Source organism: Lepidochelys olivacea (assembly GCF_965140295.1).
Source record: "Lepidochelys olivacea isolate rLepOli2 genome assembly, chromosome: 3".
Taxonomy (NCBI): domain Eukaryota; kingdom Metazoa; phylum Chordata; order Testudines; family Cheloniidae; genus Lepidochelys; species Lepidochelys olivacea.
This window is the reverse complement of record NC_140413.1, coordinates 56039444-56057057: the sequence shown is the minus strand read 5'-3', so window position 1 is coordinate 56057057 and position 17614 is coordinate 56039444. Positions and strand designations below refer to the sequence as shown.

The window sequence follows — 17614 nt, the reverse complement described above, 5'->3', positions numbered from 1 at the left end:
CTGGCTGTATTTCAAGGAATCCCTGTTGAGGTTACAGGGACAAACCATCCCGATGAGTCGAAAGAATAGTAAATATGGCAGGTGACCAGCTTGGCTTAATGGTGAAATCCTAGCGGATCTTATACATAAAAAAGAAGCTTACAAGAAGTGGAAGATTGGACATATGACCAGGGAAGAGTATAAAAATATTGCTCGGGCATGTAGGAATCATATCAGGAGGGCCAAATCGCACCTGGAGCTGCAGCTAGCAAGAGATGTCAAGAGTAACAAGAAGGGTTTCTTCAGGTATGTTGGCAACAAGAAGAAAGCCAAGGAAAGTGTAGGCCCCTTACTGAATGAGGGAGGCAACCTAGTGACAGAGGATGTGGAAAAAGCTAATGTACTCAATGCTTTTTTTGCCTCTGTCTTCACTAACAAGGTCAGCTCCCAGACTGCTGCGCTGGGCATCACAAAATGGGGAAGAGATGGCCAGCCCTCTGTGGAGATAGAGGTGGTTAGGGACTATTTAGAAAAGCTGGACGTGCACAAGTCCATGGGGCCGGACGAGTTGCATCCGAGAGTGCTGAAGGAATTGGCGGCTGTGATTGCAGAGCCATTGGCCATTATCTTTGAAAACTCGTGGCGAACCGGGGAAGTCCCGGATGACTGGAAAAAGGCTAATGTAGTGCCAATCTTTAAAAAAGGGAAGAAGGAGGATCCTGGCAACTACAGGCCAGTCAGCCTCACCTCAGTCCCTGGAAAAATCATGGAGCAGGTCCTCAAAGAATCAATCCTGAAGCACTTGCATGAGAGGAAAGTGATCAGGAACAGCCAGCATGGATTCACCAAGGGAAGGTCATGCCTGACTAATCTAATCGCCTTTTATGATGAGATTACTGGTTCTGTGGATGAAGGGAAAGCAGTGGATGTATTGTTTCTTGACTTTAGCAAAGCTTTTGACACGGTCTCCCACAGTATTCTTGTCAGCAAGTTAAGGAAGTATGGGCTGGATGAACGCACTATAAGGTGGGTAGAAAGCTGGCTAGATTGTCGGGCTCAACGGGTAGTGATCAATGGCTCCATGTCTAGTTGGCAGCCGGTGTCAAGTGGAGTGCCCCAGGGGTCAGTCCTGGGGCCGGTTTTGTTCAATATCTTCATAAATGATCTGGAGGATGGTGTAGATTGCACTCTCAGCAAATTTACGAATGATACTAAACTGGGAGGAGTGGTAGATACGCTGGAGGGGAGGGATAGGATACAGAAGGACCTAGACAAATTGGAGGATTGGGCCAAAAGAAATCTGATGAGGTTTAATAAGGATAAGTGCAGGGTCCTGCAATTAGGATGGAAGAATCCAATGCACCGCTACAGACTAGGGGCCGAATGGCTAGGCAGCAGTTCTGCGGAAAAGGACCTAGGGGTGACAGTGGATGAGAAGCTGGATATGAGTCAGCAGTGTGCCCTTGTTGCCAAGAAGGCCAATGGCATTTTGGGATGTATAAGTAGGGGTATAGCGAGCAGATCGAGGGACGTGATCATTCCCCTCTATTCAACATTGGTGAGGCCTCATCTGGAGTACTGTGTCCAGTTTTGGGCCCCACACTACAAGAAGGATGTGGATAAATTGGAGAGAGTCCAGCGAAGGGCAACAAAAATGTTTAGGGGTCTAGAACACATGACTTATGAGGAGAGGCTGAGGGAGCTGGGATTGTTTAGTCTGCAGAAGAGAAGAATGAGGGGGGATTTGATAGCTGCTTTCAACTACCTGAAAGGGGGTTCCAAAGAGGATGGCTCTAGACTGTTCTCAATGGTAGCAGATGACAGAACGAGGAGTAATGGTCTCAAGTTGCAGGGGGGGAGGTTTAGATTGGATATTAGGAAAAACTTTTTCACTGAGAGGGTGGTGAAACACTGGAATGCGTTACCTAGGGAGGTGGTAGAATCTCCTTCCTTGGAGGTTTTCAAGGTCAGGCTTGACAAAGCCCTGGCTGGGATGATTTAACTGGGAATTGGTCCTGCTTCGAGCAGGGGGTTGGACTAGATGACCTTCTGGGGTCCCTTCCAACCCTGATATTCTATGATTCTATGATAACTGTTGCCTGTTGGGCTGATATGGACTGAAATGGGATACATGTAAGCAGATTCCCCAAACAGTTTACATACTAGTGGGCACTCTAAACAAGTGTGGGCTGCTATGTTTTTGTTATGATATGAAGCAATGTCCCATGGAAGTCAGTTCTTCTGGTAATGTCACTATTACAAGTCAATAAAAATACAGAATCATGGAAATGCAGGCCTGGAAGAGACTGTGAGAAGTTATCTAGACCATCTATCCCACACTGAGGTCTATCTCACGCTGAGGCAGGGCCTAGTACACCTAGATGATCTGTGACCCATAAGCCCTCAGTGGCCACTGGCAAGGATGTTACAAGAATATCCTGACTCTGGTATATACATTCTGGTTCACCAAATATAGTTGTGTGAGGTCTTAAATGAAAGCCAGGGTCATAATGGTTGGTAATATAATTGTGAACGTATGTACGGCTATTAGGTGAGAAGTTATATACGTAAATTGAAAATATCTTCTTAGATTCTGTATTACAGGAGAGGTGGAGGAAAAAAGTGTTCCTATCAGACAAAAGATGTTTATTCTCCTGTCTCCTTGTTGGCAAATAAATTAAGCACTGTAAGCCAACACAATGGTGGAACATTACATACAAAGTCAACAGAGAGATATGAAGACAACACAGAAGAGCACGCAGCAGGGGAATATCTTGAGATACAAGTCAAAGGTCTGCTGGACTATATTATGGGAGCAGAGAAGACAGCCTGTCATCTTGCACCTAGGAAGCAAATGGGCAGTAAATTTACATTCATGAAAATGGGATCTCAACCAGCCTTGGTTGAAATGCTTCAGAAGACATTTGGGGGGAGATACACTTCTTCAGACAGAAGATTAGCCTACTAAGGCAAGTTTAGTCTCTAGAAAGTGTGTTATGATTTTGATTTTTATGTAACCTTTTGCTTCCATTATCCTTACTCACTATCTCTTGAATCTTTGATAATAAACGTATCATTTTCCCTATAAATATATTTCAGTACTGTGGTATTAAGAAAGGTGAGAATCCTGAGTTGAATTATACAAGCTGGTATTCCTGCAAGTGTTGCATGAATAAAGGGCTGGACACTATAGGGTAATGCATCAAAGGAGCCTGGGGACTGGGACACACCTATTGTTAATTTGCCAGACAAAGTAAGGGTTGGCATTATCCAGAGGAGAGTGGATAATGAAAAGGATGGTGGTATCAGGGAGCTGACACCCAGGTAAGCACAAGCAAGTCTTTCTCTTGCTGGAGGCAAGGGGGTAAGAAGGTGACTCTCAGTCCAAGATACCCTGAGAACTATCACACCATCCCTGGCAGGTGTTTGACTAACTTCTTCCTCTTCTCCTTCCCCTAATACCATCATCTGGCATCAGGATGTCATGCAGACAGAATGTTCATCTGTCTCAGGCTGCACTAAGGTCCACCTTTTTACCATTTTCTTTAATGCAATCCACCCACCACTTCCTCGGCTTTCCTTGGGGTCTCTTTCCTACCATCTTCTCCTGCCATGCTATCTTCACCAGGTCCTCTTCATTCATCCTCTGTATGTGTCCAACCCAGTGAAGTCATGGTTCCTGGATTTTGTCAACCACATCATAGACCTGACTTCCATTCTAATGCTTTCATTTTGAAATCTGTCTTTTCAAACTCTATATACCTTGAAGGCATCTTATCTCAAACACCTGTAGGTATTGAAGCTACCATTTATTTAGTGATCATGCTTCTGTGCCATACAGCATTGCTGAATGCACCCATGTTCTGTAAATGACATATGCTTGTCATATAAAACCTGCCATGTCATCCCTTGCTCTTCCAGCATTCTCTAGTTTGAACTGTATCTCATATACGATCTCACTGTCTTCTGTAACCCCAGTCACTAAGGTTCTTAAACTGGTCAGTTTGGTGTAGCTGTATTCCATTAAACTCTATATTCAGTTTCCTGTGGCACCTCTACTGACCTACATGACCTCAGTCTTAGTCATGTTCATATTCATCCCAGGCCTGCTTAGCTGATCATATCACTGATTTATTATTTCCCCAAGGTCTTCTTTTGAGAACACCCATATTGCTATTTTGTCTGCATATAGCAGCTTGTGACCTTTTTCCCATTAGTAGTCCATCTGATAATGTAGTCCATCAATATGATATACAGCAGCAGACTGAGGGTCAACTCTGATGCAGTCCAATTACTACTTCAAAGGGACTTGTTGCTCAAACATGCTTGAATCACTGTTTTGGATGAGCTATATAGTGCTTTTACCATAGTTATTAAATCTTTGGATGCTCAGGTGTTTGTCTAACCTGTTCTGAAAACATGCAATGACGTGGATTCCAAAACCTTCCTTGGTAACTTATTCCAGTGTTTAACTGTCCTTATAGTTCAAAACTTTTCCTAATATATAACCTAAATCTCCCTTGCTGCAAACCAAGCCAATTAACTATTCTACCCTCGGTGGACATGGTGGATTACTGTCCCCTTTATAACAACCTTTCACATATTTGAAGACTTATGTCCCCCCTCGTCAGACTTCTCTTCTGTAGACTAAACAAGCCCAATTCTTTTAACCTTTCCTCACTCATGGTCAGGTTTTCTTATCGTCTTAACCTATCATCATTTTTAGTTGCTCTCTTCTGGATTCTCTCCAATTTATCAACACCTTTCTTAGATTACATGCTCCAAACTGGACACTACTCCAGCTGAGCTCTAACCAATGCCAAGTAGAATGAAACAATTACCTCCCATGTCTTAGGTATGACACTCCTGTTAATACGTCCCAGAATGACATTTGCCTTTTCCACAACACCATGACATTGTTGGCTCACATTCAATTTGTGATCCTGTATAACTCCCAGATTCTGTTCTGCAGTAGCCAGTTATTTTGTACTTGTGCACTGATTTTTCCTTCGCAAGTGCAGAAGTTTGCACTTGTTTTTACTGAATTTTGTCTTATTGATTTCAGACTCTCTCTCTAAGTTATCAAGATCATTTTGAATTGTGATCCTGTCCTCCAAAGAGCTTGGAACCCCTCCACGCTAGCCTCAACCAGAAATCCAAGAACAGAAAACGTGTGTCCTGCATCTGAGTTAATGTTATTATTGGAACTTTGCTTTACCAGACTTTTTATGAGTAGACCTGTGTACTGAGTTAACAAGGAAGTTTCTTGCATTTCATTTTGTTTTAAGTGACTGGAAGGAGGAAGGTGTTCCTATCTTTGCTGCTCCTTTTGTTTTGTTAGAGGAAATTTTCAAATTCATCTACATTATGAAGATTCTGTAGCTTGATGGGAGTTAAAGGACAGAAGTTTATTTTCTTTCTAAAAATCAGTTACAGTTCAGAATTTGCATAATACTATGGAATACAGCAAATATTATAGAAAGAATCTTATGTGGTGGCACTAAGCATGAAAAACTTCAAGCTCATGGTAAAAACTTCAGAAGGGTATACACATGTAGCAAAAGGGAGGGTTATAAATGGAAGTTGTTTTGCAACTGTAGGCCAAGTTTATGTCTGCTGTAACTCCACTGAACTGAGCTGAATTGCATAAGAGATTAATTTTGCCTTCCAACTAGACTGAGCACTATTGAGTGTCTGATGTATGTACAATATTGTTAAAAAAAACCTTAATGCAAATTAAGTAAAAGGCAGTAATATATTTTTGCAGAGGCTAAATCATATTGAATAATATTTGTGACTTTTAATATATGGCATTTCTTTTGATTACAATATTGAAAAGAGAATAAGGTAGGGTCTATAATCCTGCTTTAATGCAGGGGAATGGACTAAAGGGATCAGCCCTACATTTCTATGATTCTAAGAAATAGCTAACAATTTCAACCACTGCTTATATAATAAACCATCAAGATTTTTTAAATTGTATAGAGTACATGATGCATTTATATACCATAAGGGATATAAGAAAACATGGAAGTATGGCACTGCTTGGTAAAAGCACCATATTAAAACTGCATGATTTTTTAAGTGAGTTAAAGGAATTTACCTAGAAAAAGGTATTGTGATAGGTTGGATTAAACCTTGTTGAACTTGGTGGGTGGTACTGCCACCTTTCATTCAGAATAAATATAAACATTGAGCTCTGAAACAGTATGGACCTCCACTTAAAAAAAATAGCCACATGCCAGGCTCGGGTAGGAGTTAGACATGTGGCACAAGAAGGGTTCCACTGTGCTCTGATCAGGCATGGAAGACTGATTGGACTGGAGTAGTGTATCTGTGTGTAACAAAGGGAAGCAGCAAGAAACATGAGAAACAGACACGAAAAAAGGAGCATAAAACTAAGGAGACAGGAGAGTTGGCTGAAAGAGGCCATGTACATCTTCATACACAAACAGGATTGCAGCATAAAAATACCTGGCTCCAACATCAATTTCTCCTCTTAACAGAAACAACCTTGTAAGACCACAACTTTTGGCTAACCTCTTGTGTCAAAAATGCGTAGCAATACTGTCTGTTCAATTCCTGTTTGTACTATACAGCCTTTTGACTCCCTGGGTAGTCATGCTCTGTTTCTGGCATGTCAAGAAAACCGTAAGTGAGGAAAGGAACTAGATAATTCTTTATAGACCTTCACTGGAACTGAAACAAAGAATAATGTTCAATACCTTTTCACCTTTTGCCCCAACTGGACCGGGATGTCCAGGTCTTCCTATTGCTCCCTGAAACACATAGGATTGGTTCACATTAGTGATGAAACAATAAAACAAGGTAATCTGCATTGCAATTAAGTTATTAAAACTCACTTTTTGAAGGTCATTTTAACTTAATTAAGTCTCTCCTCTAGGCTTATATTTCTTCTGGCTGATACAACAGCTGCATACTACTGATAAGCCCTATGAAGGGTAAAACTTGTTTTTGTGGTTGCATTTTCACCTTGGCAGACTAAATGTAGTGACCTTAATTGGCATCTTTTGATACTGCTAAGAATTTAGCCTTGCTGCTTAAATGGCAATTTACATATTACTCATTATGCTTTAGTAAATTTGTTACAGTTTTTGAAAGAAAGCTTAACTTAAGTATTGCAAGCATTCAGGAAATTAAAAATAAGTGCAATAAACAACATGATCTGCATCTTTTAAATAGGAAGTAAAATGTAATAGTATTTCCTAAGGGTATGGAAAAGATATAACATTTTCTATCATTGCTTTACAAATGTGGCTCACTGACTTTTTATATTAATAGCCAATTTAGAGTCACACTTTATAATTTCTAAGTTTCAGGATTCAGTGTTTTCAGAGTTTTCAAACAGAATTATGATTAGAATTTATCACTAACATTATACCAATAATTTGGGTTCAGATGCATAATTATCTGAAAGTTATTACATCATTCAAGTCAATTTTGTGTATAGATTTTCTGATATCATCACCAAGAAGCCAGAAACATATTATAAATTATATACACAATAATGGTTCTGACAATGGCAACATTTTCAGGAATTTAAACTCACAACATATCTTGTTTCTACAAAACTACTTGGGCCAACTTCTGTTACTCTTACAATGACATTCATTCAACTCCCCAGAAGTCAACTGAAGGCAGACTCTGGCTCTTTATTAGCACCACAGAGAAGAGAACAGGCTAGAAATACAAAGAACTAATATGAAGCTATTATTTAAAGTGAAAATTAAATCTCTGGAGTCACACATTCATATTAAATTATCCCACCTTTCCGTAAACTAAAGCATTACTCTCAAAATAACAGCTTTCATTTTCAATTAGTACTGGATTATTGGATTTATTAGCTTCTTTAATATTTGGCTCAATCTAGTCTCCTTTTCATTACATCTTGATATTGAGCACAACAGGTTCACTAGACAGTTATTGTAGATTAGATCATAGATTATATCAAACACTTACAGAAGGTCCACTAGGTCCTGTTAGACCAGGGAGCCCTGGAATACCTTGAAGACCCTGAGAATAAAAGATATTTATGAATATTTTTCTCCATAACACAGGTTTAATCTTGAAATCCATTACATTCATCATACCCATCACTGTTATAGTTTATATACAAATTATTTTTTAGCTAAACAAACATATACTGTTCTGAAGTAGCACATAAAAGATAACCTCTTGTTTGAGTGATAAATTACACTCTTCCCCATCATTACTGCTGGCAACTTCTGTCCTTTATATATTTTCCTCTTTAGCTCTGTAGATAAGAGCATGATGTCTGAGCAAAGTACAGAAACAATTTTTCCTTTTCCTATCACTATAAACTTTCTTCCTGTTCAGAAAGGCACCTGTTCACACCTCTCAATATTACCTGATATTATCTAAGCAGCATATTGCTTTGTGTCCAATATCCCAATTATTTTCATTTTATATAAATAAAGTATGGATTTTTGTCATAGCACTTAAAGAACTACTGCACACTTTTCTTCCAGCTACTGCTTATAATTCTATTATATGGCCTGAAAATTCACTAGCATTCTGCATGTGTGTAAAATATATTTAATAGTTTTAATAAGACTTCATCTCAAAGGTGAATAGCTAAATCTCTTTGTTTGAATTTATAATCCATGCCTCATATCAATACTAAAAAGACCTGGAATGATTGTATCAGTTAATATTCAGAGTACTAGTGCAACATCTGGTGATGAGCACATGACGGAAGGGAAAGACACTTAACCACTATGCAGACTTAGTATATCTGAACTAAGACAAGTAGCCCATTATCCTTATCATTTCTACATTGAGAGAGGTTCTCAACATAGGATTGGAGGTCTCAGTCTCCAAAAGAACAACAAAGAAAGGCTTCTCTGTAACTCTCCAAAGTGTTTTTTTCTTTTATAACAAGGTACTTGAAGTGAGGGAAAATGGTATTTTTTGCTCTCACTGTCAGTGGTGCTGCTGCTCTTTGCAGTGCATTCCAGAACTGACTGTGGCTTTCAGTTATCATAAGTTGCTTTCTCAGTGTGCACACAAAACCTCTGATGGGATCCCCGGGGTGCAGCCTGGGACTGTGGGACCACTGTGCTCCCTGAACTGTCCAGTCTGGGCTGACTCTCACAATGCCTTGCTAGTGACCAGAAGCAAACTCCTCCAGGTGCTGTTATCACTCAGCTCAACCACAGGTGGAGCCCCCCAGCCAGCTAGATTGCATGAATGCTCCCAGAGCCACTCATGAATCACACAAGGAAAGGCACCAGCCAAATCCCCCCAGCTCCTAGGCTTGTACCTCAGGAATATACCGTTTTGCACTGCTCAAGATGGGCAGTACAAATTTATTAATTCGCTCACCACTTCATCGGTTTCATATACCAGCCTTTGCAAACCTGAGCAGTTTTGCCACACGTCATACAAACTCACTGGTAAAGATAAACAATTAAACAAATTTATTGACTACAGAATATAGATTTTAAGTGATTGTAAGTGCTAGGCAAAAAGTCACAGTTAGTTACCAAAAGAGAAGGAAACATAAGCACGCAGTCTAAATTCTCAACCCTATTAGACTGAGCAACATCTAGGTTAAGCAGTTGTTTTCACCCCACTGGATACTGCAGTCCTTAATATACAGGTTTGTCCCTTAAACCTGGACCAGCCTCCTCTGTTGGAGTCTTCAGTCTTCTTCTGAGTGTCTTGGTTTCTTGCAGCAGAGGTGGGGGCAGGAAAAAGGCGAAGCTTGGGCTTGCTGTGTTCTGTTTTATACCCTCAGACCCACGTGCTTGGGGAATACACAAGTCCAGACATGTCTGGTGGGCATTACTGAGTCTCTAGGAAAGGTTGAGCAATCCCCCTGCTGTGGCCTCATGCAGATGAGTCACTGGCTGTTGATGGGCTGTTTGTCACCCTTCCCCGGGCATTGGTTACTTTCCTTCCTGTTGCCTCTGGGAAGCTAATAACTGGCTGATTCCGCAACTCACAGCATGTTTTAGTGACAAACATACAACACAATTCTCATAACTTCATATGCACTAATGATATACATATATGAATAGAGAAATGACTTTCAGCAGATCATAACCTTTCCCCTCATACTTCACAGAAAATCGGAAAGCAAAGGAGCCCAGAAAAGGGAAAATTCAGGGGGAAGTAGAAGATTTAAAGAAGAAAAGGGAGAAATCAGGAAAGGATGGAGAGGTGGGGACTAGGGTGGGCACAAAAATCTATCCACACGGGGACAAGGACATTTAGGGAGACTCAAGCCCCCTCAAGATGTGGGGAGAGGCTCCCCCCCAATATTTTGTGGGATTTGTGCCCCATTTTGAATTAGTTTCCCCAACTGTAGAGCCTCATTAATAATACACAGACACCAACGATAGTTTTAAGAATTAAGTTTGTTAAAATTCTTAAACTCACATTGTAATAAGAAAGTGCAATCTGAAAAGCACCAGATAAAATTCCTTTCAAAGGACTTTGCAAAACCTAAATTGTCTTAACAATGACATTCTCAAAGTATAGTGAAACTTAGAGACCAGATACTCCTGGAGAATATGAAAGAAGTGGAGGAAAGATCAGGGAAAACAGAATCCTGAGTTACGGAAGAAGCATAATATGTGAGTAATAGAGGGCCTGACACTGCTCCCACTGAAGCAAATGAGAGTTTATCATTGAATTAAATCGGGGAAGCACTTGATCGTTCAGCTGCATAAATGGAGTTTTGGTTTATAGTTCCTTGAATTATAAAATAGTATGTAACTCCGAACCAGCTGAGCAGCGGGGGACAGCAGAGCAGCTCACAGCAGGAGTTTGCCTGGGACTGGTAAGTATCCGAGTGTGTGTTTGTTTGCTTGCTGAGGAAGTATCCGAGCGTGTGTTTGCTGGGAGGGCAGTGTGAGAGCCTGAGTGAGTGTCTGATTGGCTGCTAGCCTGCAGGGGGCGGGCATTAGGGTGTCTGTTTGTTTGCGTCAGGGAAGCCTGGCTGTTTAAAAATAGCCAGAGCTTCTCAAACCAGCTGAGCAGCGGGGGACAGCAGAGCAGCTCACAGCAGGAGTTTGCCTGGGAGTTCGCCTGGAGTGAGCCCTGTGACGCTTACGTCTTGCAAACTGCTCTGAGGAAGCTCATAGTAGGAAGGTGATATGGAAGGGGGGGGTTCAGCTGTTGTGACCTGCACTGGATGTTCCATGTTTGTCTTTCTTCCACAGGACAGAAGCGACTTTGTCTGTACAAATTGCAAGCTGGTCTCCATATTGGAAGAGAAGATTGAAGGTCTGGAGCAACAGATAACGACCCTGCGTTGCATACGAGAAACTGAGGACTTTCTGGACAAAACTCAGGATAGGCTTCTAGGGGCACAAAGCTCTAAAGATATAGAGCAGGTTGCACAGAGGAGCCAAGAGGCCAGTGAAGAAGCTTGGCAACATGTGACCTCCAGAAGAGGTAAGCGGAATGTCCGGGTTCCAGTAACACAGACACAGGTAACTAACCGCTTTCATGTTCTCGCCACAGGTATCATTGCGGAGAGTGGACCAGATGATGTGTCTGGGGCGAGAAAGCAGAAGGAGACTCCGCTGGTTGGAAGGCATGAGATGCGATGTCCTGAGGTTGGGGGTTCCACGACCACCACTCCCAAGAGGAGAAGGCGGGCGGTGGTGGTCGGGGACTCTCTCCTCCGGGGGACTGAGTCATCTATCTGCCGCCCTGACCGGGAAAACCGAGAAGTCTGCTGCTTGCCAGGGGCTAAGATTCACGATGTGACGGAGAGACTGCCGAGACTCATCAAGCCCTCGGATCGCTACCCCTTCCTGCTTCTCCACGTGGGCACCAATGATACTGCCAAGAATGACCTTGAGCGGATCACTACAGACTACGTGACTCTGGGAAGAAGGATAAAGGAGTTGGAGGCGCAAGTGGTGTTCTCGTCCATCCTCCCCATGGAAGGAAAAGGCCTGGGTAGGGACCGTCGAATCGTGGAAGTCAACGAATGGCTACGCAGGTGGTGTCGGAGAGAAGGCTTTGGATTCTTTGACCATGGGATGGTGTTCCATGAAGGAGGAGTGCTGGGCAGAGATGGGCTCCATCTTACGAAGAGAGGGAAGAGCATCTTTGCCAGCAGGCTGGCTAACCTAGTGAGGAGGGCTTTAAACTAGGTTCACCGGGGGAAGGAGACCAAAGCCCTGAGGTAAGTGGGAAAGCGGGATACCGGGAGGAAGCACAGGCAGGAATGCCTGTGAGGGGAGGGCTCCTGCCTCATACTGGGAATGAGGGGCGATCAACAGGTTATCTCAAGTGCTTATATACAAATGCACAAAGCCTTGGAAACAAGCAGGGAGAACTGGAGGTCCTGGTGATGTCAAGGAACTATGACGTGATTGGAATAACAGAGACTTGGTGGGATAACTCACATGACTGGAGTACTCTCATGGATGGTTATAAACTGTTCAGGAAGGACAGGCAGGGCAGAAAAGGTGGGGGAGTAGCACTGTATGTAAGGGAGCAGTATGACTGCTCAGAGCTCCGGTACGAAACTGTAGAAAAACCTGAGTGTCTCTGGATTAAGTTTAGAAGTGTGTGCAACAAGAGTGGTGTAGTGGTGGGAGTCTGCTATAGACCACCGGACCAGGGGGATGAGGTAGATGAGGCTTTCTTCCGGCAGCTCACGGAAGCTACTAGATTGCATGCCCTGATTCTCATGGGTGACTTTAATTTTCCTGATATCTGCTGGGAGAGCAATACAGCAGTGCATAGACAATCCAGGAAGTTTTTGGAAAGCGTAGGGGACAATTTCCTTGTGCAAGTACTAGAGGAGCCAACTAGGGGGGGCGCTTTTCTTGACCTGCTGCTCACAAACCGGGTAGAATTAGTGGGGGAAGCAAAAGTGGATGGGAATCTGGGAGGCAGTGACCATGAGTTGGTTGAGTTCAGGATCCTGACGCAGGGAAGAAAGGTAAGCAGCAGGATACGGACCCTGGACTTCAGGAAAGCAGACTTCGACTCCCTCAGGGAACGGATGGCCAGGATCCCCTGGGGGACTAACTTGAAGGGGAAAGGAGTCCAGGAGAGATGGCTGTATTTCAAGGAATCCCTGTTGAGGTTACAGGGACAAACCATCCCAATGAGTCGAAAGAATAGTAAATATGGCAGGCGACCAGCTTGGCTTAATGGTGAAATCCTAGCGGATCTTATACATAAAAAAGAAGCTTACAAGAAGTGGAAGGTTGGACATATGACCAGGGAAGAGAATAAAAATATTGCTCGGGCATGTAGGAATCATATCAGGAGGGCCAAATCGCACCTGGAGCTGCAGCTAGCAAGAGATGTCAAGAGTAACAAGAAGGGTTTCTTCAGGTATGTTGGCAACAAGAAGAAAGCCAAGGAAAGTGTAGGCCCCTTACTGAATGACGGAGGCAACTTAGTGACAGAGGATGTGGGAAAAGCTAATGTACTCAATGCTTTTTTTGCCTCTGTTTTCACTAACAAGGTCAGCTCCCAGACTGCTGCGCTGGGCATCACAAAATGGGGAAGAGATGGCCAGCCCTCTGTGGAGATAGAGGTGGTTAGGGACTATTTAGAAAAGCTGGATGTGCACAAGTCCATGGGGCCGGACGAGTTGCATCCGAGAGTGCTGAAGGAATTGGCGGCTGTGATTGCAGAGCCATTGGCCATTATCTTTGAAAACTCGTGGCGAACCGGGGAAGTCCCGGATGACTGGAAAAAGGCTAATGTAGTGCCAATCTTTAAAAAAGGGAAGAAGGAGGATCCTGGCAACTACAGGCCAGTCAGCCTCACCTCAGTCCCTGGAAAAATCATGGAGCAGGTCCTCAAAGAATCAATCCTGAAGCACTTGCATGAGAGGAAAGTGATCAGGAACAGCCAGCATGGATTCACCAAGGGAAGGTCATGCCTGACTAATCTAATCGCCTTTTATGATGAGATTACTGGTTCTGTGGATGAAGGGAAAGCAGTGGATGTATTGTTTCTTGACTTTAGCAAAGCTTTTGACACGGTCTCCCACAGTATTCTTGTCAGCAAGTTAAGGAAGTATGGGCTGGATGAATGCACTATAAGGTGGGTAGAAAGCTGGCTAGATTGTCAGGCTCAACGGGTAGTGATCAACGGCTCCATGTGTAGTTGGCAGCCGGTATCAAGTGGAGTGCCCCAAAAGTCGGTCCTGGGGCCGGTTTTGTTCAATATCTTCATAAATGATCTGGAGGATGGTGTGGATTGCACTCTCAGCAAATTTGCGGATGATACTAAACTGGGAGGAGTGGTAGATACGCTGGAGGGGAGGGATAGGATACAGAAGGACCTAGACAAATTGGAGGATTGGGCCAAAAGAAATCTGATGAGGTTCAATAAGGATAAGTGCAGGGTCCTGCACTTAGGATGGAAGAATCCAATGCACCGCTACAGACTAGGGACCGAATGGCTAGGCAGCAGTTCTGCGGAAAAGGACCTAGGGGTGACAGTGGACGAGAAGCTGGATATGAGTCAGCAGTGTGCCCTTGTTGCCAAGAAGGCCAATGGCATTTTGGGATGTATAAGTAGGGGCAAAGCGAGCAGATCGAGGGATGTGATCGTTCCCCTCTATTTGACATTGGTGAGGCCTCATCTGGAGTACTGTGTCTAGTTTTGGGCCCCACACTACAAGAAGGATGTGGATAAATTGGAGAGAGTCCAGCGAAGGGCAACAAAAATGATTAGGGGTCTAGAACACATGACTTATGAGGAGAGGCTGAGGGAGCTGGGATTGTTTAGCCTGCGGAAGAGAAGAAGGAGGGGGGATTTGATAGCTGCTTTCAACTACCTGAAAGGGGGTTCCAAAGAGGATGGCTCTAGACTGTTCTCAATGGTAGCAGATGACAGAACGAGGAGTAATGGTCTCAAGTTGCAGTGGGGGAGGTTTAGATTGGATATTAGGAAAAACTTTTTCACTGAGAGGGTGGTGAAACACTGGAATGCGTTACCTAGGGAGGTGGTAGAATCTCCTTCCTTAGAGGTTTTTAAGGTCAGGCTTGACAAAGCCCTGGCTGGGATGATTTAACTGGGAATTGGTCCTGCTTCGAGCAGGGGGTTGGACGGGATGACCTTCTGGGGTCCCTTCCAACCCTGATATTCTATGTTTCTATGTATAATCATTAAGGGCCTGTTCCAAAAGCCTCTTTATGTCTATGAGAGTATTTCCACTGGCTTCAATGAATTTCAGAAGACCCTAAAACTATTGTTCTACTTTGTGGCTCTGGTAATCTAACCAAATCATAAAAAACATGAGAACTTCAGATCCATTACTGGAATATCGACTCCATTATGTAGTTTCCTGGAAGTAACATTCATTCACCCAGTTACAATGAAGTAACCTAAAACATCTGCTAAAACACTGGAGCTACCCAACATTGTTGGGAGTGCCTTAGCACCTACCAAATAGTGAAGAAGCATTATAATAGCTTCGTTATTGACTGAGTGAGCACCCCATTGAATCAATAAAAATTTACTTAGAATGAATTTACTCTGGCGTCTCTTTAAAAGCCTAAGTGCCAATTATAACCTGGTCTTTTTGTTATTACCTTCTCAATTGCCTTTAAGATCTGTCTCAACTTTTGGCAGTGAGATACTGTCAGAATTGTTTAAAATTGGATCTCCGTGTGTCAAGTTGCTGCTGCATGTATTACACCAGAGATGGTGCGCACAGAGAAAGGCCACACTACTGTTTTACCACAGTCCTGTTTATTTTTAAAATAAAATGTTTTTAGAGCCTTATTTATTATTGTAAATTTATTTTAAAGTATGTCTTCTAAATCTTAGGACGTCTTGAATATTTAAGAAGCACCAACCTTGCAGATTCTCTGAATAGTATCAATACAAAAGGAAGAAAAAACATGATAATTTCAAAAACCATCTTTATATTTTGGCAATCTGCTGAGATCTAGGGCAAAAGTGGAACATATCTAACACTTTTGTTCTGATTCTTTACACCACCCTCAAGATAAGTTGTTCCAGATTAATTTTCTTTTTTCCCCAACATTTATATCAGTTGCTTAGTCTGACAATAATTCATCATTGTAATTAGATTTTTCTGGATTTATTTTGAATTGTGCAAGAAAGGAAGTATATCGGCTAAATCAAAGGTAAAAAAAACATCATCATTCCATCACAGTTTTGGTGAAAATCTGACACACAGTCTACCTGATCACTCTCTTGAAGTGATGGATAGTGTTGAGTACAAATTTCAGTTTGAAAAACACTTTCAATCCATATTTTGTTTGAAATTTCACCTTCACTCCATAATTAACATTAGCTATGTACCATGAAATCCCCAGAACGAATAAGGAATTCATCAATACATTCAAAATTCCAAATATTAGCGACCATAATTTTTCAGATGCATTCTCTCCTATCAAAGCAATAACATTTACGAGAGAGTAGTATATTTAACATATTTCAGTTGATGAGCTTTGTTATTTAATAGAGCTCAGCAAATAATCCGTAATGGATGATTTATTTTACCTATTTCATCTGGCAAATTATCTCCAAGGAGCACATGATTCACTTATATTTATTAGCTGATTAATTCTGGTGAATTCTTTTGACATAAGATTGCTCTTGAGCTTTCATTGCAAATATCTGGCATTTAAAATTGGAGCTGTGGAATTTCCTTTTCATTGGGCAATAGGTCTCGTGGTATTTTTCTGTACCCTTACTGGCTTACAATACCCTAGGAATCCAGTATCTGGTGAAAATACTCACATTTTCAAATTCAAAATTCAATCATAGAATTATAGAATATCAGGGTTAGAAGGGACCTCAGGAGGTCATCCAGTCCAACCCCCTGCTCAAAGCAGGACCAATCCCGAACTAAAGCATCCCAGCCAGGGCTTTGTCAAGCCTGACCATAAAAACTTCTAAGGAAGGAGATTCCACCACCTCCCTAGGTAACACATTCCAGTGTTTCACCACCCTCCTAGTGAAAAAGTTTTTCCTAATATCCAACCTAAATCTCCCCCACTGCAACTTGAGACCATTACTCCTTGTTCTGTCATCTGCTACCATTAAGAACAGTCTAGATCCATCCTCTTTGGAACCCCCTTTCAGGTAGTTGAAAGCAGCTATGAAATCCCCCCTCATTCTTCTCTTCCGCAGACTAAACAATCCCAGTTCCCTCAGCCTCTCCTCATAAGTAATGTGTTCCAATCCCCTAATCATTTTTGTTGCCCTCCGCTGCACTCTTTCCAATTTTTCCACATCCTTCTTGTAGTGTGGGGCCCAAAACTGGACACAATACTCCAGTTGAGGCCTCACCAACATTGAATAGAGGGGAACGATCACGTCCCTCGATCTGCTGGCAATGCCCCTACTTATACATCCCAAAATGCCATTGGCCTTCTTAGCAACAGCAGCACACTGTGAATATTTTCCTACATTCACTTAATATTTGCTGTTGCCATGAATAATCCTGCCACTAAATTTGTTCATTAGAATACTTTTGGAAAAAGAACACTATCATAAATATAAAGGGAAGGGTAAACCCCTTTGAAATCCCTCCTGGCCAGGGGAAATTTCCTCTCACCTGTAAAGGGTTAAGAAGCTAAAGGTAACCTCGCTGGCACCTGACCAAAATGACCAATGAGGAGAC

General features: G+C 42.4%; 1 protein-coding gene across 1 annotated transcript in view; it reads right to left on the bottom strand.

Moving 5' to 3' along the window:
• COL19A1 (collagen type XIX alpha 1 chain) overlaps nucleotides 1-17614 on the bottom strand; it is a 320803-nt gene that overhangs the window by 56114 nt on the left and 247075 nt on the right. Inside the window, exons 33-34 of the mRNA XM_084624334.1 lie at nucleotides 7960-8013; nucleotides 6705-6758 (exon numbers count right to left, since the gene is read on the bottom strand). Of these exons, the coding sequence (XP_084480460.1) occupies nucleotides 6705-6758; nucleotides 7960-8013 (108 nt within the window). The remainder of the gene's footprint in view (nucleotides 1-6704; nucleotides 6759-7959; nucleotides 8014-17614) is intronic.